This window comes from Polychytrium aggregatum, assembly GCF_025602895.1.
Source record: "Polychytrium aggregatum strain JEL109 chromosome Unknown BJ171scaffold_17, whole genome shotgun sequence".
Taxonomy (NCBI): domain Eukaryota; kingdom Fungi; phylum Chytridiomycota; class Chytridiomycetes; order Polychytriales; genus Polychytrium; species Polychytrium aggregatum.
The window spans coordinates 918-25783 of NW_026516219.1; the positions used below are offsets into that span (position 1 = coordinate 918).

Sequence of the window (24866 nt, forward strand, 5' to 3'; positions counted from 1 at the left end):
CGGAACCAAAGGCGAACTGGGAAGACCGGTAGCGGGCAGGCGTGCTTCGGCGCTCTTGACGGCGCTCGCGGATTCGTGCATCGAGCTCGTTACAAGCTCGATGTACTCCTCCAGATCTCGTGGCAGAGGGCGAACTCGCGAAAGTTCGTCTCTGACATCATCCGACAAGCCAAGTCGGAAGAACGAGATCTTTGCACCGTCGTTCCAAGTCGTATCGGCGGCAATACGAAGGAACTCGGATGCATAGACTGCGCACGGGCGGTTGCCCTGAGACAGTGTGGTGATCACTGACTCGGCAGTCCTGGCCCGATCAGGGTCGTCAAACACTTTGGAAAAGCGTTCTAGGAAATCGCCAAAAGAGTTGAGTCGGGGATCACCCATCTCAAGCATCGGAGTCGCCCACTGGAGAGCCGGTCCAGTGAGCAGACTAATGACGAATCCGACCTTAATCGGGTCAGCAGGGAACCGGTGGGGCTGCATTCGTATATACAGTTTGCACTGATTTACGAATGCCCGGAACCCTTGCCGGTTACCGTCGTAACGGTCCGGCATCTGCACGCTGTACCCAGCGGCAGGAGCATCGCGAGCTGTCCGGAGCTCGGCGAGCTCGGCCTCCAAGGCACGGAGGCGGTCCACGAGGGCAGGATCCATGGCGGGACTGGGACTGGGACTGGGAAAAAAAAAAAAAGCGAGGAGGTTCAAGAACAGGAGAGCGAAGAGGGCTCAGACACAAGTGTGCTTGAGGTTCGGACAGGACTAGGAAAGGGGCGGGGCTAGGAGCGGAAGATACCAAGCAGGTGGTATCAGTAGAAGAGAGTTCGAACAAAGTGTAAGGAGTGAACAAGCGCAAGGACGAAGACCAAGTGCTTGGTATGAGCTTTATTAGCTTTTAGCCCCGAACACCAAAGAACAAGTTTTGTTCGAACTGGTGTTCAACATAGGCTCAGACATGCAGGGCTATTTATAGACCGGGAGAAGGTCGAGGGGCAAAAGTGGGCGAGAAGGGTGGAGCATCACAGAGAAGCGAGAAGGGGGTGCGAGAGTGGCTGGTGTGCAAGCGAGAGAGGCTTGGCACAGCCCGGGGACATGTGCCGAGCGGTGGGGGAGGCAGGAAACCAGTAGACGCGGGTGGCAACGGCGCGTGCTCATGCATGGGGGCAAACAAACACGTGGGGACTCATGATTGGTGCGGAGGGCGAGAGCATGCGGGACAATCTCATTGGTCCGTTGTGATGCTGGTCATCACAGCAAGATAGCGGAGCGCATCCTCCCTCCCGTACCTCACAAAGGAAATTGGGACGATGGACATTGTCCAGGGAGGATTCCGACCAGGACGAGGCACGCTCGACCAGGTCTACTCCCTGGACAGCCTGATTCGGATGAAGAGGCTCCAAGGCTTGAGTACTCCTTGGTGTTCCTGGACATCAAGGCGGCGTACGACACCGTCTGGAGGGAACGCCTGTGGGAAAAAAATCAAAGATAGAGGAGCAAGCTCGACCGCACTCGGGATCCTCAAGGCGCTGTTTGATAGGACAATGGTGAGAGTCGCCAGCAAGGGACGTCGGTCAGAACCTGTGTGGCTCCAAAAAGGGCTCATACAGGGATCTGTACTGAGTCCCTTGCTGTTCAGCGCTTTCATCGATGACTTACCAGAGCTCCTGAGACAGGGCACAACCAGCGCCGACGAAGACCTAGAGCTCTCAACCAGCACGGTGTCGACAATCAAGGTCAACTCGTTATGGTTCGCCGACGATGGAGTACTTGTCGCAAGTCCAGCTTCGACACAGAAGCTCCTGGATATATGCGAACGACACAGCACCGAAAACAGGTACAAGTTCGCACCAAGCAAATGCGAGATCATCCTCTCGACCAACTACCCCGCCGCGACCACCAAGGCCACTCTCTACGGAGAAGAGCTGCCGACGGCGAAAGAGTTCAAATACCTTGGAACGATCATCGACGCCAACGGGTTCCGAGTCGATCGACAAGTCGACCACCTGGTCGAGAAAGCCAACATGGCCGTGAAGAGCATCGTCAAGCTTGGAATCAGGCTCGGAGGAGCGTCTGCAAGGACCATCGTGAGAACTTACCGAGCCTTCATCAGGCCAAGGCTCGAATACGGCCTGGCACTGGACCTCCTACCCGAGGCACAGCAAGAACGAATCGACAAGGTCCAGACAAATGCACTGAGGGCAATGTTCAGAGTCGGCCCTGGGACATCGGCCGGAGCCATGCATCTGAGCTGTGGACTGCCAAAACTGTCCATGAGAATCAAGATCCTGACCTTCCAAACCTGGACGAGATGGGAAGACGCGTCCTCCGATCACATCCAAGCTCATAGCACTGATCATGAGAAACACAATCAGACACCCCCACCACCCCAACCAATTCCTTGGCTACCAAGTGATGGAAGACCCGTATTGGGTCAAACTAATGCGCAGACTAGACTCGGACCAAAGCCTAACCGCAACCGAGGCCTTCCTGGGGAAGGAAGGAGCGCAACGGAAACCGACCAGCCCAGTCCCACGATCAACACCAGAACAGATCGAGATCGTCACGGGACTCATCATGGTCCCACTATCCACCTCGCAACGACGCAGACGGCTGCTCGGGAACGGGCTCTCCGGGATCACGAGTAGTGAGGAAGGATCCCACAACCGAACAAACCGACAGAAGTACCACCACGATGAATGAGGACGCTGTCACCACACCCATCAAGGAGCTCATGCCTCACTGAGCATATGAGAACAGCGTTTCGAGGGAATCAACAGCTGACGGCGGCATGCACACCGTCAACCCAGATGTCAGGTCTCTGGATGGCGGAAGGGTACCAAGGATCCAAACCCATCCTCGAGCTCATGGTTCGGTGGAGACTCGGAGCCTTCCCGGGCCATCACACAGGCCGGCTTCAAATATGCCGACAATGTTCGACAAACGGAGCCACCGTGGAGTTCAACCGCACCCACGCACAGCGGTGCATCGACCCAAGAGGGATCCTCCCGAGGAAGGTGCGCCAACTTCAACGATCACACCCAGCATGGGTGGAGCCTCAGACCATCGGAGTGGGACCAGTCGACAAGCTGCTGGACCTGATCACCTTTGAGCAACAGAAAGCAAGACAGAAGAACCACGAGGACACTGACGGTGGAGCGGATTGCAGGCCACCACCAATCGTGTCCGACACCACGTCGGATGGGGAGACCAGCATTGACGAAGCAGTCTCGGATGACGACGGGGAGTCGCTCTGGTACCCACATCGAGAGGTGCTGGCACGACTGGAGCGACTCCGGCTGACCGACGACGACTCAACAGACCTGAGCTCCGAAATGAGCTCGGTGCCAGACTGGGAATTGAATCTGGAGAGAGATCTGGACTTTTCCTTCCTCACCAACATCGACGACGACCTGCCCAGCCACGGATGGGATTGGCAGAGCGACCAGAGTGTCGACTTGCTCTCGAACACAACACCAAGCATCGATCTGATCGACGATGCCGATCTGAGCCCGGACCTGGTCTCGGACGACGACCTCGGACTCGGAGACACACCGTTCCCAACGACCAGCAGGAGAGGCAGCCCTCCCCCCACACGGAGCAATGACAGAGTGACTGGAGTGCTGAGAGGCATGAGGCCACGACAGCGACCCCAACGAACAAAGCCGTGGATGGGCTTTGAGGAGATCCCGGAGAGGAGCTCCCATGGCCAGAGAGAAAGGGTCCCCGAGCGGGACCTGGAGACATGCGAGTCCCTGTGGGACCTATTGGAGGAAGTGTTCACCCCGCATGGCTCGCCGTGTGGGCTGGTGTTAGAGTCCGAAGGGGACTCAACGGCAAAAGAAGAAGTGAGCTCGAAGTGAGCTCAGGGAAGGCAAGGGTAAAGTCCGAAGTGGACTCGGAGAGGGAGCGAGGGAAGCAAAGATCCGTTCAAGATAAGACTAGTCTCGAAATGAGACGTGAGGAACACTCAGAGAATAAAGTAGAAGGCACTTTATTTAGTCCTATTTTGAACGCTGAGGTTCGACTACACATCGCGGGGGTCAGGCTATTTATAGACAAGTCCGGACTTGGCAGCGAAGGGCGGCCAAGGGAGGGAAAAGTGGGCGATCGAGCAGGGCGAAGGGGGCGATGCACGAACGAGGGCCGAGAAGGACCACCGAGACAGGCAGAGAACCAAAGCGAGGGAGGCGCAAGCAAAAGCGAAGCACCTGGCAGGAGAAACGTGCAAAGGCGAAGCAATGTGACTCAACGTCCAAGAAGCGGATTGGTCAAGTATAAGGTTGGGGCAAATGCATGCGAGATGAACAAGAGATCGGGGCGGTCAGGCAGGTCATGAGTCACCGGTGGTGGGACACATGACCGGCAGCCGAATTGCAACCAATCGCAGCAAGGCGCGTGCACAAACAAACCGGCGCGTGCGAAGAAGACAAAGGAAGCGGAGCAGCGCGGGGAAACGGAAGTGCGGAAGGAGCGGAAATGGCAGGCAAAAGGCGGAAAATTGGAGGGGAACTGCAAAGCTACACACAAACAAACAGAAAGGCAAAAGAACAGCCAAGTGTGCAGTCAAAGTGGAGAACAAGCAGAAGCTATCCCTAACATCATCCCCTTCCTTAGCGACGAACTCCGGGCGTCGCCTTCGGCTTTGAGGGATAGCGAAGGTGGAAGTCAGCAACAAGATCAGTGGCGTGGGAAACATTGGCAGCGGGCTCCCAAGACCGGTCAGTCTCGGAATAGCCCTTCCACTGAACCAAGTACTGTAAGCGACCACGGAAGAGCCGAGAATCGAGAACAGTCTCGACCTCAAACTCTTCCTGGGAGTCAACAAGAATGGGTGGAGGTTCGGGTTGGGTGAACTCGGGAACAATGTCCTTCGTTCGGGGTTCAAGGAGGGATACATGAAAGACGGGGTGGACTTTGAGTGTGGAAGGGAGTTTAAGTTCAAAGGCAACGGGGTTGATGCGGCGAAGAACTTTAAAGGGGCCAAGCTTTTTCTGATCAAGCTTGTTGGAGGGACGAAGGGTGCGGATGTGGCGACGATCAAGAAAAACGAGGTCGCCAACGGAGATGTCGGGAGTGGGGAGACGGGATTTGTTGGCCTGCAAAGTGTAGGACTCTTGGGCAACCCGGAGGTTGGCCTTGAGATCCTCGAGAACGGTCTGAAGTCGGTCGACACGTTCTTCGGCAGAGGGCACAACAGAAGGATCACGGATGATGGAGGGATCAAAAATGGGGTGATGGCCATGGACTGCAAAGAAGGGAGTCATGCCAGTGGAGGTGTTTTCCGAGTTGTTGTAAGTGAACTCGGCAAGGGGAAGGTGAAGGGTCCAGTCGTCTTGCAGGTAATTGCAATGGATACGCAAATACTGCTCGATGACCTGGTTGAGAACCTCGGTCGAACCGTCGGTCTCGGGGTGGAAGGCAGAAGAAAGGGAAATCTTCGTCTTCAGAAGCTCATTGAAGCGCCTCCAGAAGGCCGAAGTAAACTGAGTTCCTCGGTCCGAAACAATAGACCGGGGACAACCATGCAAGCGGAAGATGTGGGAGAGGAAGAGTTCGGCGGTTTGCTCGCCTGTAACCGTCTTCGTGGTGGGCACAAAGTGTGCTTGTTTGGACAGGCGGTCCTTAACCACGAAGATGGAGTCAAAGCCGTTCGAAGGTGGGAGATCCGTGATGAAGTCCATCGACAGGTCCCACCAACGTTCGGAAGGAACGGGGAGAGGGTGAAGTAAACCATAAGGGGAGTGACGGGACGGCTTGGCTCGCTGGCACGCTTCACAATTAGCAATGAAGCGACGCACAGACTTACGAAGCCGGGGCCAGTGAAAGTCCCGGGAGATGAGCTCAACGGTCTTGGCAAGACCAAAGTGACCAGCGGCAGCGGAGCAGTGACGTTGCTCAAACACTTTGAGCTGGAGCTCGGGGGAAGGGACAACGATCAGGTCTTTAAAGTAAAGGAGACCGTCACGGAAGGAGTAATCGCCATCAAGACGTTTGGCGTTGAAGTCAGAAAGAAGGGAACAAGAAAGGGTGGCAGCTCGAATCTCGGAAAGAAAAGTCGGGGTTCGAGCCGATAACGGTGATGCTGTCGAGAGAAATAGACTCGAACAGCTGAAGGAAGTTGGTGGAGTGGAGGGAGTCACCAGGCTTTATCTCAAAGTCAGAACGGCGACTGAGAGCATCGGCTTTGGTGTTGAGGCGACCAGGGCGGTGGTAAATGCGAAAAGCAAAATCAGAAAGGAATTGGGCCCACCGGAACTGGCGGCGAGAAAGTTGGGAAGCGGAAGTGAACCGGGTGAGGTTCTGGTGATCAGAGAAAACAAGAGTGGGATGATCGGGGTCGGCAGCCATCAAGTAATGACGCCAGGCAGTAAAGGAATCGACAATAGCAAGGAGCTCTTTGTCGTGGGTGTCATAATTCACCTCGGCGGGACGGAATTGCCGAGAGTGAAAAGCAACGGGGTGAAGAGCGCCGTCAGGGTCAAACTGGGAAAGGACGGCACCCAGAGCAAAGTCAGAAGCATCGGGCTCGATGACAGCGGGTTTGGAGAAATCAAAGTAACGAAGAATAGGTGCGGAAGTGAATGAACGTTTAAGAGAATCAAAAGCCTCTTGGGCCTCGGGAGACCAAGAGAAGGTGGAGGATTTGGTGGTGAGTGAAGTCAAAGGACGAGCAAGTGCGGAAAAGTCCTTGACGAAGCGGCGGTAAAAGTTTGCGAAACCAATAAAAACTTGGATGTCGCGAGCAGAAGAGGGAACAGGCCAAAGGGAAACGGCCTCGACCTTGGCAGGGTCCATTTTAATGCCATCGGCAGAAATGATCATGCCGAGAAAGTCAACTTCAGAAAGGTCAAAAGAACACTTGGCCGGATTGACCTTAAGAGAGTGTTCACGAAGGCGAGAAAGAACAAGCTTAACATGCTCCTCATGCTCCAGGGGATCTTTTGAGAAGATCAGGATGTCGTCAAGATAAATGACAACACAGACACCAAGGAGGTCCGAGAAGATGTCGTTCATAAAAAACTGAAAAGCAGCGGGGGCATTCGAAAGACCAAAGGGGATAACATTGTACTCGTAATGAGCCAGATTTGCAAACAAAAGCAGTCTTCCACTCATCGCCCTTCTTGACACGAACCAAGTGGTAAGCATCAGGAAGGTCAAGGTGTGAGAAGACGCGGGCAGAAGAAAGTTTATCCAGAAGATCCTGGAAGAGGGGAAGAGGGTAGCGGTTCTTCTTCGTGATGGCATTGAGGCCCCGGTAGTCGACGCAAAGGCGAAGACCACCATTGGGCTTCTTCACGAAGAAGCAGGGAGCACCAACGGGAGAAGAGGATTTGGAGATCCAACCACGTGCGAGGGCGTTGGTCAGATACTCCGAAAGAGCAGATTCCTCGGCCGGGGACAAAGGATAGACTTTCCCCGGCTTTGGCAAACGAGGTTCCTTTCCATCCTCGGTCCGTACAAACTCAATAGACAAGTCATACGGACGGATGAGGAGGCAAGGAAGAAGGAGGGTCAGACTTGAGGCTGAAAACGTCGCCAAACTCATTGTATTTGAGCGGGACACCTCGAGAGTCAACAGGGGTGCCAGACTCGGCATACACCTTCGTCGTGAGCACGGACCTTATCGACACCGTAGGATACGTCTCCGGCGAAGGAGGACGGATATCCATTTGGGCAGCGAAAATGTCGAGCTTGTCTTCCCGTGCAAGACGGAGAAGACTCGCCGCATTAACGAGCTCAATGTCGGGCTGAAGATAAAGCCGTTGGCTCTTCAGAAAGCGAAGCAGAGTCAAGGCGGGAAGAAAGGGAAGGCGAAGTGCCAAAGGAGGGAACCGGTGTAAGGGAAGGACCGGAGGGAGGAGTCAAAGGCGAAGTGCCCGAAGGGGGAGGCGAAGTAGCCGGAAGGGGACGAAGTGTCCAAGGAAGGAAGCAGAGACATCCGCGAGGATGTGTCCATCAGCAAGGCAAGAGGGATCGGAGAACTGAAAGGGAGAGGGACTTCCAATTGACAACTGGATTATGCAAGCGCATCCAGGGAAGACCAAGAGTGATGGGAGTGGTGGAGAGTCGAGTCACAAGAAAAGAAATCGACTCGGTGTGGGAACCAATGGTCAGACGTCACAGGAACGGTTTGGAAACGAATGAAACCGGCCGAAGAACCATCAGCAAGGGAAACGGAGTAAGGAGTAGAAAGAGGGATAAGAGAGAGTTTATGGAGATCCGCAAAGGCAGGATCAATGAGGGCAAGAGCGGTGCATCCATCATCAATAAAGACAGAAAGGGAGATGGAGACCGGGCCAGAAAGACTCATGACGACAAGGGTGGCCGGAAGAAGAAGCTTATCGTCCGATAATGACGAGTCAGAGGGGGAAGATGTTCGTATCGCCGAACAGACCACCTCGCTTACTTGCGAGGTGCTGCTCGGCTGTGGGCATTTCCCGAGTTCCGTTTGACCAGAACCGGGCACTGCTGAACATCGCGACTGCCGGGACAAGACTTTTCCCCGCAGTACAAGGCAGAGACCCTGCTCACGACGTCGCTTTTTCTCGACGTCGGAGAGCTTAGCAGGGCGGACCGAGACAGAGTCAAGGTCCATGGGAGTGGGTGCAGAAGAGGAGGAAGAAGAAACATGCGCGGGAGAATGGTGGTGATGGGGAGCAGAGCGAGAAGAAGGAGGAGGAGGTTGGGAACGGGAGGAGATCCTTGAGACGATGGAGGGCATCGTCGTACTCGACCGCTGCCTTGATCAACTCAGGCAGGGAAGCGGGAGCGGGGCGGAGACCGATGAGGTGGAACTTGACCTCAGACTTCAAACCCTCCTTGAAGAAGTGCATCTTGGTGGGTTCATCAGTCTGGACGCGGGCGGCGAGCTGGACGAAGCGGGTGGCGAAGGCTTGGCAGGACTTGAGCTGGACCAAGCGCTTGAGGTCGTTCAAGGCCTTATCTTGCGAGGAGGCCGTGTCCTCACCGAAGGTCGACTTGAGGGCAACTTCAAAATCCGCGAAGGAAGCCGGGAAGCGGTTGGCCATGTAGAAGGCGGCCTCGTACCACTTGAAAGGCTTCACCGCGGAGGAAGGAGGTGGCAGTACAGGACCTTCTGGCGCTCGGGCGCGAAGAAGGCAGGATCGGCGAGGAAAACCGAGGTGGCACTGGGCGAGGAAGGCCGTCGTCTCAGTCGCGGGAACCTAGGAACTCCTTGGGCTTGTTCACCTGGTAGACCTGGCGGGGAGCGGCGGCGGGAGCTTGCAGATCTTGGATCTGACGATGGAGAGCAGCGTTCTGGGTCATGAGGGCGTTCATACGCTCCTCCATGCGCGCCAGATACGCAGTTGAGGTCTGCAGGGGGTGCAGCAGGCTCAGCCATCGGATCGACGAGGGAAAGAGAGGCGAAAGAAGAAGAAAGGCCGGGAAGCCAAGAGGGAGCGTTCAAAATGATGTTAGAGTCCGAAGGGGACTCAACGGCAAAAGAAGAAGTGAGCTCGAAGTGAGCTCAGGGAAGGCAAGGGTAAAGTCCGAAGTGGACTCGGAGAGGGAGCGAGGGAAGCAAAGATCCGTTCAAGATAAGACTAGTCTCGAAATGAGACGTGAGGAACACTCAGAGAATAAAGTAGAAGGCACTTTATTTAGTCCTATTTTGAACGCTGAGGTTCGACTACACATCGCGGGGGTCAGGCTATTTATAGACAAGTCCGGACTTGGCAGCGAAGGGCGGCCAAGGGAGGGAAAAGTGGGCGATCGAGCAGGGCGAAGGGGGCGATGCACGAACGAGGGCCGAGAAGGACCACCGAGACAGGCAGAGAACCAAAGCGAGGGAGGCGCAAGCAAAAGCGAAGCACCTGGCAGGAGAAACGTGCAAAGGCGAAGCAATGTGACTCAACGTCCAAGAAGCGGATTGGTCAAGTATAAGGTTGGGGCAAATGCATGCGAGATGAACAAGAGATCGGGGCGGTCAGGCAGGTCATGAGTCACCGGTGGTGGGACACATGACCGGCAGCCGAATTGCAACCAATCGCAGCAAGGCGCGTGCACAAACAAACCGGCGCGTGCGAAGAAGACAAAGGAAGCGGAGCAGCGCGGGGAAACGGAAGTGCGGAAGGAGCGGAAATGGCAGGCAAAAGGCGGAAAATTGGAGGGGAACTGCAAAGCTACACACAAACAAACAGAAAGGCAAAAGAACAGCCAAGTGTGCAGTCAAAGTGGAGAACAAGCAGAAGCTATCCCTAACAGCTGGAGAGTCGGCGAGAGCCGCAACAGGGGCGTGTGAGCCTGCTTGTACGCCCACTGCCGGGTACCGCATGGTACTGATGGCTTGTTGAATATTCCTGAATATACAACTATTGTAAACAAAAAAAAAAAAAAGAGAGCTCGCGGATGCGTACCAGTTGGATAGTTCGGACGAGGCACTGGAACGACTAGTGGCCCACTACGGCTCGGTCTCGGCCCATAGCCGAGATACAGGAGAGCAGTACGACCGGACAACCAGACCGGCAGGGCCAGAGGGAACCCCCCGGCCTCTCACTGAGGACCAGTACCTTCCACAATTCGACATCCAGGACATCATCGCGGCCATCCGGGCGTCCCCCAAGATGAAGGCCTGTGGGTCAGACAGAATCAAAAGCGAGTTGCTGCACCCAGTGGCACCGGTGCTTGCCGAGTGGCTCCAGATCATCATGAAGGCGGCGGTCAAAGCTTCGGTTGTCCCCGTGTCGTGGAACGAAGTGTTGATCCACCCCGTGTACAAAAACAAAGGATCAATACTTGACCCGGCAATGTACAGGCCAATCGGATTGACACAAGTGCTCCGCAAGATAGCGGAGCGCATCCTCCTCCCGTACCTCACAAAGGAAATTGGGACGATGGACATTGTCCAGGGAGGATTCCGACCAGGACGAGGCACGCTCGACCAGGTCTACTCCCTGGACAGCCTGATTCGGATGAAGAGGCTCCAAGGCTTGGAGTACTCCTTGGTGTTCCTGGACATCAAGGCGGCGTACGACACCGTCTGGAGGGAACGCCTGTGGGAAAAAATCAAAGATAGAGGAGCAAGCTCGACCGCACTCGGGATCCTCAAGGCGCTGTTTGATAGGACAATGGTGAGAGTCGCCAGCAAGGGACGTCGGTCAGAACCTGTGTGGCTCCAAAAAGGGCTCATACAGGGATCTGTACTGAGTCCCTTGCTGTTCAGCGCTTTCATCGATGACTTACCAGAGCTCCTGAGACGGGGCACAACCAGCGCCGACGAAGACCTAGAGCTCTCAACCAGCACGGTGTCGACAATCAAGGTCAACTCGTTATGGTTCGCCGACGATGGAGTACTTGTCGCAAGTCCAGCTTCGACACAGAAGCTCCTGGATATATGCGAACGACACAGCACCGAAAACAGGTACAAGTTCGCACCAAGCAAATGCGAGATCATCCTCTCGACCAACTACCCCGCCGCGACAACCAAGGCCACTCTCTACGGAGAAGAGCTGCCGACGGCGAAAGAGTTCAAATACCTTGGAACGATCATCGACGCCAACGGGTTCCGAGTCGATCGACAAGTCGACCACCTGGTCGAGAAAGCCAACATGGCCGTGAAGAGCATCGTCAAGCTTGGAATCAGGCTCGGAGGAGCGTCTGCAAGGACCATCGTGAGAACTTACCGAGCCTTCATCAGGCCAAGGCTCGAATACGGCCTGGCACTGGACCTCCTACCCGAGGCACAGCAAGAACGAATCGACAAGGTCCAGACAAATGCACTGAGGGCAATGTTCAGAGTCGGCCCTGGGACATCGGCCGGAGCCATGCATCTGAGCTGTGGACTGCCAAAACTGTCCATGAGAATCAAGATCCTGACCTTCCAAACCTGGACGAGATGGGAAGACGCGTCCTCCGATCACATCAAGCTCATAGCACTGATCATGAGAAACACAATCAGACACCCCCACCACCCCAACCAATTCCTTGGCTACCAAGTGATGGAAGACCCGTATTGGGTCAAACTAATGCGCAGACTAGACTCGGACCAAAGCCTAACCGCAACCGAGGCCTTCCTGGGGAAGGAAGGAGCGCAACGGAAACCGACCAGCCCAGTCCCACGATCAACACCAGAACAGATCGAGATCGTCACGGGACTCATCATGGTCCCACTATCCACCTCGCAACGACGCAGACGGCTGCTCGGGAACGGGCTCTCCGGGATCACGAGTAGTGAGGAAGGATCCCACAACCGAACAAACCGACAGAATACCACCACGATGAATGAGGACGCTGTCACCACACCCATCAAGGAGCTCATGCTCACTGAGCATATGAGAACAGCGTTTCGAGGGAATCAACAGCTGACGGCGGCATGCACACCGTCAACCCAGATGTCAGGTCTCTGGATGGCGGAAGGGTACCAAGGATCCAAACCCATCCTCGAGCTCATGGTTCGGTGGAGACTCGGAGCCTTCCCGGGCCATCACACAGGCCGGCTTCAAATATGCCGACAATGTTCGACAAACGGAGCCACCGTGGAGTTCAACCGCACCCACGCACAGCGGTGCATCGACCCAAGAGGGATCCTCCCGAGGAAGGTGCGCCAACTTCAACGATCACACCCAGCATGGGTGGAGCCTCAGACCATCGGAGTGGGACCAGTCGACAAGCTGCTGGACCTGATCACCTTTGAGCAACAGAAAGCAAGACAGAAGAACCACGAGGACACTGACGGTGGAGCGGATTGCAGGCCACCACCAATCGTGTCCGACACCACGTCGGATGGGGAGACCAGCATTGACGAAGCAGTCTCGGATGACGACGGGGAGTCGCTCTGGTACCCACATCGAGAGGTGCTGGCACGACTGGAGCGACTCCGGCTGACCGACGACGACTCAACAGACCTGAGCTCCGAAATGAGCTCGGTGCCAGACTGGGAATTGAATCTGGAGAGAGATCTGGACTTTTCCTTCCTCACCAACATCGACGACGACCTGCCCAGCCACGGATGGGACTGGGAGAGCGATCCAGAGTGTCGACTTGCTCTCGAACACAACACCAAGCATCGATCTGATCGACGATGCCGATCTGAGCCCGGACCTGGTCTCGGACGACGACCTCGGACTCGGAGACACACCGTTCCCAACGACCAGCAGGAGAGGCAGCCCTCCCCCCACACGGAGCAATGACAGAGTGACTGGAGTGCTGAGAGGCATGAGGCCACGACAGCGACCCCAACGAACAAAGCCGTGGATGGGCTTTGAGGAGATCCCGGAGAGGAGCTCCCATGGCCAGAGAGAAAGGGTCCCCGAGCGGGACCTGGAGACATGCGAGTCCCTGTGGGACCTATTGGAGGAAGTGTTCACCCGCATGGCTCGCCGTGTGGGCTGGAGAGTCGGCGAGAGCCGCAACAGGGGCGTGTGAGCCTGCTTGTACGCCCACTGCCGGGTACCGCATGGTACTGATGGCTTGTTGAATATTCCTGAATATACAACTATTGTAAACAAAAAAAAAAAAAAAGAGAGCTCGCGGATGCGTACCAGTTGGATAGTTCGGACGAGGCACTGGAACGACTAGTGGCCCACTACGGCTCGGTCTCGGCCCATAGCCGAGATACAGGAGAGCAGTACGACCGGACAACCAGACCGGCAGGGCCAGAGGGAACCCCCCGGCCTCTCACTGAGGACCAGTACCTTCCACAATTCGACATCCAGGACATCATCGCGGCCATCCGGGCGTCCCCCAAGATGAAGGCCTGTGGGTCAGACAGAATCAAAAGCGAGTTGCTGCACCCAGTGGCACCGGTGCTTGCCGAGTGGCTCCAGATCATCATGAAGGCGGCGGTCAAAGCTTCGGTTGTCCCCGTGTCGTGGAACGAAGTGTTGATCCACCCCGTGTACAAAAACAAAGGATCAATACTTGACCCGGCAATGTACAGGCCAATCGGATTGACACAAGTGCTCCGCAAGATAGCGGAGCGCATCCTCCTCCCGTACCTCACAAAGGAAATTGGGACGATGGACATTGTCCAGGGAGGATTCCGACCAGGACGAGGCACGCTCGACCAGGTCTACTCCCTGGACAGCCTGATTCGGATGAAGAGGCTCCAAGGCTTGGAGTACTCCTTGGTGTTCCTGGACATCAAGGCGGCGTACGACACCGTCTGGAGGGAACGCCTGTGGGAAAAAATCAAAGATAGAGGAGCAAGCTCGACCGCACTCGGGATCCTCAAGGCGCTGTTTGATAGGACAATGGTGAGAGTCGCCAGCAAGGGACGTCGGTCAGAACCTGTGTGGCTCCAAAAAGGGCTCATACAGGGATCTGTACTGAGTCCCTTGCTGTTCAGCGCTTTCATCGATGACTTACCAGAGCTCCTGAGACAGGGCACAACCAGCGCCGACGAAGACCTAGAGCTCTCAACCAGCACGGTGTCGACAATCAAGGTCAACTCGTTATGGTTCGCCGACGATGGAGTACTTGTCGCAAGTCCAGCTTCGACACAGAAGCTCCTGGATATATGCGAACGACACAGCACCGAAAACAGGTACAAGTTCGCACCAAGCAAATGCGAGATCATCCTCTCGACCAACTACCCCGCCGCGACCACCAAGGCCACTCTCTACGGAGAAGAGCTGCCGACGGCGAAAGAGTTCAAATACCTTGGAACGATCATCGACGCCAACGGGTTCCGAGTCGATCGACAAGTCGACCACCTGGTCGAGAAAGCCAACATGGCCGTGAAGAGCATCGTCAAGCTTGGAATCAGGCTCGGAGGAGCGTCTGCAAGGACCATCGTGAGAACTTACCGAGCCTTCATCAGGCCAAGGCTCGAATACGGCCTGGCACTGGACCTCCTACCCGAGGCACAGCAAGAACGAATCGACAAGGTCCAGACAAATGCACTGAGGGCAATGTTCAGAGTCGGCCCTGGGACATCGGCCGGAGCCATGCATCTGAGCTGTGGACTGCCAAAACTGTCCATGAGAATCAAGATCCTGACCTTCCAAACCTGGACGAGATGGGAAGACGCGTCCTCCGATCACATCAAGCTCATAGCACTGATCATGAGAAACACAATCAGACACCCCCACCACCCCAACCAATTCCTTGGCTACCAAGTGATGGAAGACCCGTATTGGGTCAAACTAATGCGCAGACTAGACTCGGACCAAAGCCTAACCGCAACCGAGGCCTTCCTGGGGAAGGAAGGAGCGCAACGGAAACCGACCAGCCCAGTCCCACGATCAACACCAGAACAGATCGAGATCGTCACGGGACTCATCATGGTCCCACTATCCACCTCGCAACGACGCAGACGGCTGCTCGGGAACGGGCTCTCCGGGATCACGAGTAGTGAGGAAGGATCCCACAACCGAACAAACCGACAGAGTACCACCACGATGAATGAGGACGCTGTCACCACACCCATCAAGGAGCTCATGCTCACTGAGCATATGAGAACAGCGTTTCGAGGGAATCAACAGCTGACGGCGGCATGCACACCGTCAACCCAGATGTCAGGTCTCTGGATGGCGGAAGGGTACCAAGGATCCAAACCCATCCTCGAGCTCATGGTTCGGTGGAGACTCGGAGCCTTCCCGGGCCATCACACAGGCCGGCTTCAAATATGCCGACAATGTTCGACAAACGGAGCCACCGTGGAGTTCAACCGCACCCACGCACAGCGGTGCATCGACCCAAGAGGGATCCTCCCGAGGAAGGTGCGCCAACTTCAACGATCACACCCAGCATGGGTGGAGCCTCAGACCATCGGAGTGGGACCAGTCGACAAGCTGCTGGACCTGATCACCTTTGAGCAACAGAAAGCAAGACAGAAGAACCACGAGGACACTGACGGTGGAGCGGATTGCAGGCCACCACCAATCGTGTCCGACACCACGTCGGAGGGGGAGACCAGCATTGACGAAGCAGTCTCGGATGACGACGGGGAGTCGCTCTGGTACCCACATCGAGAGGTGCTGGCACGACTGGAGCGACTCCGGCTGACCGACGACGACTCAACAGACCTGAGCTCCGAAATGAGCTCGGTGCCAGACTGGGAATTGAATCTGGAGAGAGATCTGGACTTTTCCTTCCTCACCAACATCGACGACGACCTGCCCAGCCACGGATGGGATTGGCAGAGCGACCAGAGTGTCGACTTGCTCTCGAACACAACACCAAGCATCGATCTGATCGACGATGCCGATCTGAGCCCGGACCTGGTCTCGGACGACGACCTCGGACTCGGAGACACACCGTTCCCAACGACCAGCAGGAGAGGCAGCCCTCCCCCCACACGGAGCAATGACAGAGTGACTGGAGTGCTGAGAGGCATGAGGCCACGACAGCGACCCCAACGAACAAAGCCGTGGATGGGCTTTGAGGAGATCCCGGAGAGGAGCTCCCATGGCCAGAGAGAAAGGGTCCCCGAGCGGGACCTGGAGACATGCGAGTCCCTGTGGGACCTATTGGAGGAAGTGTTCACCCGCATGGCTCGCCGTGTGGGCTGGAGAGTCGGCGAGAGCCGCAACAGGGGCGTGTGAGCCTGCTTGTACGCCCACTGCCGGGTACCGCATGGTACTGATGGCTTGTTGAATATTCCTGAATATACAACTATTGTAAACAAAAAAAAAAAAAAGAGAGCTCGCGGATGCGTACCAGTTGGATAGTTCGGACGAGGCACTGGAACGACTAGTGGCCCACTACGGCTCGGTCTCGGCCCATAGCCGAGATACAGGAGAGCAGTACGACCGGACAACCAGACCGGCAGGGCCAGAGGGAACCCCCCGGCCTCTCACTGAGGACCAGTACCTTCCACAATTCGACATCCAGGACATCATCGCGGCCATCCGGGCGTCCCCCAAGATGAAGGCCTGTGGGTCAGACAGAATCAAAAGCGAGTTGCTGCACCCAGTGGCACCGGTGCTTGCCGAGTGGCTCCAGATCATCATGAAGGCGGCGGTCAAAGCTTCGGTTGTCCCCGTGTCGTGGAACGAAGTGTTGATCCACCCCGTGTACAAAAACAAAGGATCAATACTTGACCCGGCAATGTACAGGCCAATCGGATTGACACAAGTGCTCCGCAAGATAGCGGAGCGCATCCTCCTCCCGTACCTCACAAAGGAAATTGGGACGATGGACATTGTCCAGGGAGGATTCCGACCAGGACGAGGCACGCTCGACCAGGTCTACTCCCTGGACAGCCTGATTCGGATGAAGAGGCTCCAAGGCTTGGAGTACTCCTTGGTGTTCCTGGACATCAAGGCGGCGTACGACACCGTCTGGAGGGAACGCCTGTGGGAAAAAATCAAAGATAGAGGAGCAAGCTCGACCGCACTCGGGATCCTCAAGGCGCTGTTTGATAGGACAATGGTGAGAGTCGCCAGCAAGGGACGTCGGTCAGAACCTGTGTGGCTCCAAAAAGGGCTCATACAGGGATCTGTACTGAGTCCCTTGCTGTTCAGCGCTTTCATCGATGACTTACCAGAGCTCCTGAGACAGGGCACAACCAGCGCCGACGAAGACCTAGAGCTCTCAACCAGCACGGTGTCGACAATCAAGGTCAACTCGTTATGGTTCGCCGACGATGGAGTACTTGTCGCAAGTCCAGCTTCGACACAGAAGCTCCTGGATATATGCGAACGACACAGCACCGAAAACAGGTACAAGTTCGCACCAAGCAAATGCGAGATCATCCTCTCGACCAACTACCCCGCCGCGACCACCAAGGCCACTCTCTACGGAGAAGAGCTGCCGACGGCGAAAGAGTTCAAATACCTTGGAACGATCATCGACGCCAACGGGTTCCGAGTCGATCGACAAGTCGACCACCTGGTCGAGAAAGCCAACATGGCCGTGAAGAGCATCGTCAAGCTTGGAATCAGGCTCGGAGGAGCGTCTGCAAGGACCATCGTGAGAACTTACCGAGCCTTCATCAGGCCAAGGCTCGAATACGGCCTGGCACTGGACCTCCTACCCGAGGCACAGCAAGAACGAATCGACAAGGTCCAGACAAATGCACTGAGGGCAATGTTCAGAGTCGGCCCTGGGACATCGGCCGGAGCCATGCATCTGAGCTGTGGACTGCCAAAACTGTCCATGAGAATCAAGATCCTGACCTTCCAAACCTGGACGAGATGGGAAGACGCGTCCTCCGATCACATCAAGCTCATAGCACTGATCATGAGAAACACAATCAGACACCCCCACCACCCCAACCAATTCCTTGGCTACCAAGTGATGGAAGACCCGTATTGGGTCAAACTAATGCGCAGACTAGACTCGGACCAAAGCCTAACCGCAACCGAGGCCTTCCTGGGGAAGGAAGGAGCGCAACGGAAACCGACCAGCCCAGTCCCACGATCAACACCAGAACAGATCGAGATCGTCACGGGACTCATCATGGTCCCACTATCCACCTCGCAACGACGCAGACGGCTGCTCGGGAACGGGCTCTCCGGGATCACGAGTAGTGAGGAAGGATCCCACAACCGAACAAACCGACAGAGTACCACCACGATGAATGAGGACGCTGTCACCACACCCATCAAGGAGCTCATGCTCACTGAGCATATGAGAACAGCGTTTCGAGGGAATCAACAGCTGACGGCGGCATGCACACCGTCAACCCAGATGTCAGGTCTCTGGATGGCGGAAGGGTACCAAGGATCCAAACCCATCCTCGAGCTCATGGTTCGGTGGAGACTCGGAGCCTTCCCGGGCCATCACACAGGCCGGCTTCAAATATGCCGACAATGTTCGACAAACGGAGCCACCGTGGAGTTCAACCGCACCCACGCACAGCGGTGCATCGACCCAAGAGGGATCCTCCCGAGGAAGGTGCGCCAACTTCAACGATCACACCCAGCATGGGTGGAGCCTCAGACCATCGGAGTGGGACCAGTCGACAAGCTGCTGGACCTGATCACCTTTGAGCAACAGAAAGCAAGACAGAAGAACCACGAGGACACTGACGGTGGAGCGGATTGCAGGCCACCACCAATCGTGTCCGACACCACGTCGGATGGGGAGACCAGCATTGACGAAGCAGTCTCGGATGACGACGGGGAGTCGCTCTGGTACCCACATCGAGAGGTGCTGGCACGACTGGAGCGACTCCGGCTGACCGACGACGACTCAACAGACCTGAGCTCCGAAATGAGCTCGGTGCCAGACTGGGAATTGAATCTGGAGAGAGATCTGGACTTTTCCTTCCTCACCAACATCGACGACGACCTGCCCAGCCACGGATGGGACTGGGAGAGCGACCAGAGTGTCGACTTGCTCTCGGACACAACACCAAGCATCGATCTGATCGACGATGCCGATCTGAGCCCGGACCTGGTCTCGGACGACGACCTCGGACTCGGAGACACACCGTTCCCAACGACCAGCAGGAGAGGCAGCCTTCTCCCCACACCGAGCAGTGACAGAGCGACTGGGGCGCTCAGGGCCACGAGGCCACGACAGCGACCCCAACGAACAAAGCCGTGGATGGGCTTTGAGGAGATCCCGGAGAGGAGCTCCCATGGCCAGAGAGAAAGGGTCCCCGAGCGGGACCTGGAGACATGCGAGTCCCTGTGGGACCTCTTGGAGGAAGTGTTCACCCGCATGGCTCGCCGTGTGGGCTGGAGAGTCGGCGAGAGCCGCAACAGGGGCGTGTGAGCCTGCTTGTACGCCCACTGCCGGGTACCGCATGGTACTGATGGCTTGTTGAATATTCCTGAATATACAACTATTGTAAACAAAAAAAAAAAAAAAATCAGGGCACGCTGCCTGGTGTCGGATCGAGGGAGGATGGTCTTGGTGCCAGGGAAGGCTGGTGGCTTGCTGCCTGCTTTCTTCGGTACCATGTGGCGAGGGATGGTCTGGGTCGCGCTCGCCAGCTATGGTTGCAGAACGAGTATCGATTGTGAATGTCGAGTTGTCGTTGTCGAGTCATCGGATGTTCTCTCAGTCGATCAACATCAGCAATTGTTATGGGACAGCACTATTGTATATTGTATGTATTGAATCTATCGAATATCAAATACAACATCACTCGGCCATTGCTGCTTCATCAAGTACACCTAACCTAATCCACACTTTGGAATCATGGTGTCTGATGGGTGACGGCGGTGCAATTTGGTTGAATGTTGGATGTGGTAGCTTATTACTTTGGGAGTGGAACTCAAGGGATCAGGGTCACTTGCCGAGTTGTTTGAGCCAGAAGATGGCATCTTCGTGGCCCTGGTCAGCGGATTTGCGGTACCAGAAGACGGCGATGTCGATGTCCTTGAGGACACCCCAGCCCCATTGGTAGCAGTTGCCGAGCCGATCTTGTCCATATCGATTCCCTTGCTCGGCTGACTTGCGATACCACTCGACCGACTTGGTCCAGTCCTCGGTGACTCCCCCTCCATTGCAGTAGCACTCTCCAATCCACAACTGGCTATCGCTGTGGCCTTCGTTGGCGAGTTGCTCAAAGATGCCCGCTGCCTTCTTCCGGTCTTGCATTATTCCGAATCCTCGGACCAGACACAAAGCCATCAAGTGTTTGCACAACCAGTTTTGGTCCGATCCGAGCTGGCAGAGTTTGAAGAACATGCAGGATGTGGGTGAATCGGATTTGCATTCGTCTGCCAACCACGCCAGACACTCGTGCTCTCCAAGCTTGAACTCATCCGATTTGTTATCTCGAATGATCTTGATGCCCTTCTGTTGGTTTTGTTGTGTGCCCCGGCCGAGGTAGTGCATCCACCCAACCATGTGGGTAGCGATGGACTTGATAATCGGATCGGTGGACAGGTTGCTGACTTCATGCCAGTGGTTGAAGGCATCAGCGTCGCTCTGTTCGACACCAAGGCCGATGAACGAGAACTATCCACGGAGGAACACGATATGGAGTCGGCCATCGTCACTGCCTTGATCTGCAGCCTTAGAGTACCACTCGATTGCGTTGTTATAATCTTGATCGACACCTTCGCCTGACTCGTAGTATCGACCGAGTGCAACTTGGGCTTGTGCCATTCCACATTCTGCAAGACTGCGAAACATATCGACAGCTTTGGTGTGGTCTTGGTCGACTCCAAGACCGTTGCGATAGCATCCAGCCAAGTGGAACTGTGACATTGTGTGGCTTGTGTTGGCGGCGATCTCCAAATGGCGGAAGATTCGCTGGCGGATAGCTTGCTTCTTGGATTTCTCCAAAGACTGCCGGCCGGAGAGATCAACCTGCAGTATTCTTGCCAGGAAGTATGATGCGGCAACATTGCCGTTATCGACTAGATATTCAAGCCAGGATCGGCCAGTTTTGACTGGATCCTCGCAGTGTATGGAGAGTACAATCTCGTCGCTCGGTGTGAGTTCGACCCGCATCTGTCCGTCTGGATGACACAGCCCTTCCTTCCGACACCAGCCGTGGAAGAGAGGCAGCTTGGAGCTCAGGAGGGGTCGGGCACGCCGGCACACTCGGAGCAGGGTCTTGATGGTGCTGTGGTCGAGAGTGAGTTGGAAGCTGTCGTTGCAACAGACGATGGTGAAGATGTCTGGGTTGTGTTCGAGGGAGAGTTGGGTGATATTTGGCATCGACGAAGCTGTGCTGTCATCAGCTTGAATTTGCTGAGTGGCAGATGATTCCGTGGTTGAAGCAGACTCGTTGATGTTGGCCATGTTGATGGAGACAGGAGGGAGGCAAGTGGGTGATGGAGATGGACAGGAGAGGGAGACGAGTGGCGAAGCAAGCCAAACGCTGGCAAGCCATACCCTGGCCATCCAATACCACACACAAATCTGGCTCGATTCGTTTGTTTGATGGTTGGAGTCGTTGTTCCTCTTGCACTGCCACATGCACTGCCGCATCCATCGAACATGGAATCGATCATGGAATCGAACATCATGTCGAGTCCTGCATTCTCGCCAAGGCAAGATGTAACAGCCATTCCATCCAATTCCACATCGACTGCAACACTATGGCTCCAACCTGCTGCACCGAGTACCATCAAGCAGGACCTGAGAGTGTCCAAGGTTACCATTGCAGCGATTGTGAACGGGTGATACATTCGGTCCATCAAGAAACGTGGCAGTCACTTTCTGGCATCGGCGAACAAGTCCGCTGATCCATGTGCTCCAGCGAGCAAGCCGTGCGATAGTTTCCCGTCCTGTTTGGCAATCTCAGTGTGGTGCATTCACTCGATCCTCTGGGCAGTTCCATACTAACTCGATAGCATGATACTCGGCCTTCTCGAGTCGCTTGGCTTCCCGGTACTGCGAGCACACCTGGAGATCGAGTCGCTTGAATCGCCGTCGCAGGATCAGGCTGAAGTACAGCTGTTTGTCCAGTACTCATCCATTACTGCAGACCAAGGACATTGTGGGTGCTCTGGATCCACTTGGTCGACTGGGTGGCGTCTTTCGCTTGCGGTGAACCATCCGAGCGAGACAGTGTCCTTGATCCAGACCCAGAAACGCACCACTGAATGGTTATGGCCAACGCGATGTTTTGAGGTAACAACGTATCTGTTCGACGACCAAAATCCGAGGTGTCCTGTGTTTTATTGAATTGGGGGTAGTTGTGCTGCCCGCAGTCTGCCTGCGGGTCCTCTGGATGGGGCATTTGGCTCAATCAGAGACTTGCTTGCAACTCATTCCCTTCAAATGCAGCATCCAAGTCCCATGTCTGCGGAATCGCCATGACCCAGCGGGCTCGTACAAAACAGACATTAAAATCACACCATTCTGTATTGTGTGGCTTGCCTTGGACCCGGTGGCGACATCAAGGGTGAGGGACGCATCCAAAGACAAATGCACCACACGACTAACTGCAAGATTCCCACATATGCCCGGCTCCTTCATGGATTACTGCTGTCCCGGTGGAAGCCGGCAAGCTGGCAAACGGAGATCCCATCGTGGAACATGCCACGATCAACCTGTGGAGCTGATCTGGCATTGCTCATTCGCGCCTTGTGAAGTCTCGACGAACGGCAAGTTTGATTCAGCGAGTCTGCGTTTGACCTCTGAGCAACCCAATCCAAACGATCGAGCTGGATGACGGAAATCAGATGATGGCCGGTGCCACCGTAATGCGAATACACAGCAGTGAAAGCAGCACAAGCTGAAGTGGAAACCTCATTTTACCCTGCACGAGTTTCCAACATCGCTGTTGAGTGGTCGGCTGCAACCCATGCTTGTCGACAGGAAGTATCAACCAAGGGCTCTCCAGACATCCCCAACAATAACATCCCAACACCAATATCCAAGCCTGCTGCGCACGCTGTCGTCTCAAAACCCGCTTCTGCTCCGCCGTTCTTGCTCTGCTGCCGTCGTCCATGCCTCCTCTGCGCAAGAACTTCCCCGCCTCCACAGACTACGTCGACAGGAAGCATGGCCCGCCGCCGAGCCCCGAGGAGCTCGATGCCCTCTGCGCCCGCGCCGACGAGCTGATCGCCAACCTCGACCTCGAGAAGGGCTATGCCGCCTTCAAGGTGGCTGCCTCCTGGAGCCATCCCCAGGGGCTGATGGGCTTGGGCCTCTGCTACCGGTTCGGCTTTGCTGTCGCCGTCGATCTGAAGCAAGCGTTCGAGCTCTTCTGGGACGCATCCAGAAAGGCGCACCCGCAGGCCATCTTCATGGTCGGCCACTGCTGCGAGGAGGGCATCGGCGTGGACCGCAACCTCGAGGCCGCCCTCCAGCACTATGTCGTCTCGGCGACCTTTGGCCACCTGGAAGGCATGCTCAAGGCTGCCGAGATGCACGAGGCCGGGCTCGGATGTGCCCACAACGAGGAGCGGGCGCTCTTCTTCTACAAGATGGCCGCCGAGGCCGACCACGTCCCGTCGATCCTGCGGGTCGCCCGAGCATTCGACTATGGATTCATCTATCCCCAGCGACCCAGGGAGGCTTTTGCCTGGTATCTTCGGGCCGCCCGCCAGCACAGCGCCGAAGCCCAGATCCAGGTTGCATGCTGCTACTACACCGGCAACGGCGTGCCCAAAGACCTCAACCGATGCATCGAGTGGCTGAAGCATGCCAACAGCCACGGATGCAGCTATGCGAGGAAGAACCTGGAGCTCCTGATGCACGAGGTCCAAGGCAAGCAGACTCTGGAGCCGCCTCCGAGCCACCTCACCGACAGCAGCAACCACACAGCGCCGGAATAGCAACTCCAGCTTCGGCTTAGCGAAACAAACTACTCTTTGGACGACCAGACTGCCACCAGTGCCACCCACTGCCAGCTGAAACCACCTGCTGGTCCATCAGCGCATCGAATGCTTGTATCAATGCTTGTATCAACGCTTTCATCAACGCTTGCATCAATGCTTGTATTCATTGCACACTGCAAGTCTCGCAGCGACCGTCCGAGCAGATGTCTTCTTCTCCAACGTTCACCCTCCGGAGCTGTGCGATCGATTGGTGCAGTTGAGACGGCTGTCCCGGCCTCAATGAGGCATAATGTCGCATCCATGGGTGGCCGTCCCTTCCGGCATCATGGTTGAATACACTGGCTGTGGCGTCCATGCGGCAGTCTGGACAAGCAAACGATACCTGGTGCATCTGGGCGAGCAACAGGAGTCATGGATCGGATCGGATGTGAGCAGCCGGGGGCTCATGGTGGTGCGCTGTCTCGGCTGCCTCTTGGCCCTCATTGTTGGTCTGCAGCACCATCCCTCCTTCAACCTCGCTTGTTCTGGACCTCGGACACTATTGAAGACTCATCCTGCCAGCGACGAGATCAGCAATAGACACAGCCGAATGCTGTACGGATTTGGGGCTATCGTCGATGCCTCATATCGTTTTCGAAAGCCTTCATCCAACAAACCGTCGTGAATCAATGATCATCAAGTCGCTGTCTATTGTCGCAATGTTGACTGCCACACATCCGAAACACCCCTCTGGCGGTCCTTAGCGGCACTGTCCAAAATATGACTTGT

General features: G+C 55.8%; 2 protein-coding genes across 2 annotated transcripts; one reads left to right on the forward strand and one right to left on the reverse strand.

The window, feature by feature from the left end:
* Positions 1 to 19941: 19941 nt before the first annotated feature.
* On the reverse strand, positions 19942 to 20479 carry BJ171DRAFT_503452 (uncharacterized protein). Its single transcript, XM_053110864.1, has one exon. The coding sequence runs from the start codon at positions 20452 to 20454 to the stop codon at positions 20143 to 20145; it is 312 nt and encodes a 103-aa protein (XP_052966827.1). The 5' UTR covers positions 20455 to 20479; the 3' UTR covers positions 19942 to 20142.
* Positions 20480 to 23219: 2740 nt separating this feature from the next.
* On the forward strand, positions 23220 to 24476 carry BJ171DRAFT_503460 (uncharacterized protein). Its single transcript, XM_053110865.1, has 2 exons — positions 23220 to 24226; positions 24247 to 24476. The coding sequence occupies exon 1, from the start codon at positions 23265 to 23267 to the stop codon at positions 24093 to 24095; it is 831 nt and encodes a 276-aa protein (XP_052966828.1). The 5' UTR covers positions 23220 to 23264; the 3' UTR covers positions 24096 to 24226; positions 24247 to 24476.
* The last annotated feature ends 390 nt before the right edge of the window (positions 24477 to 24866 follow it).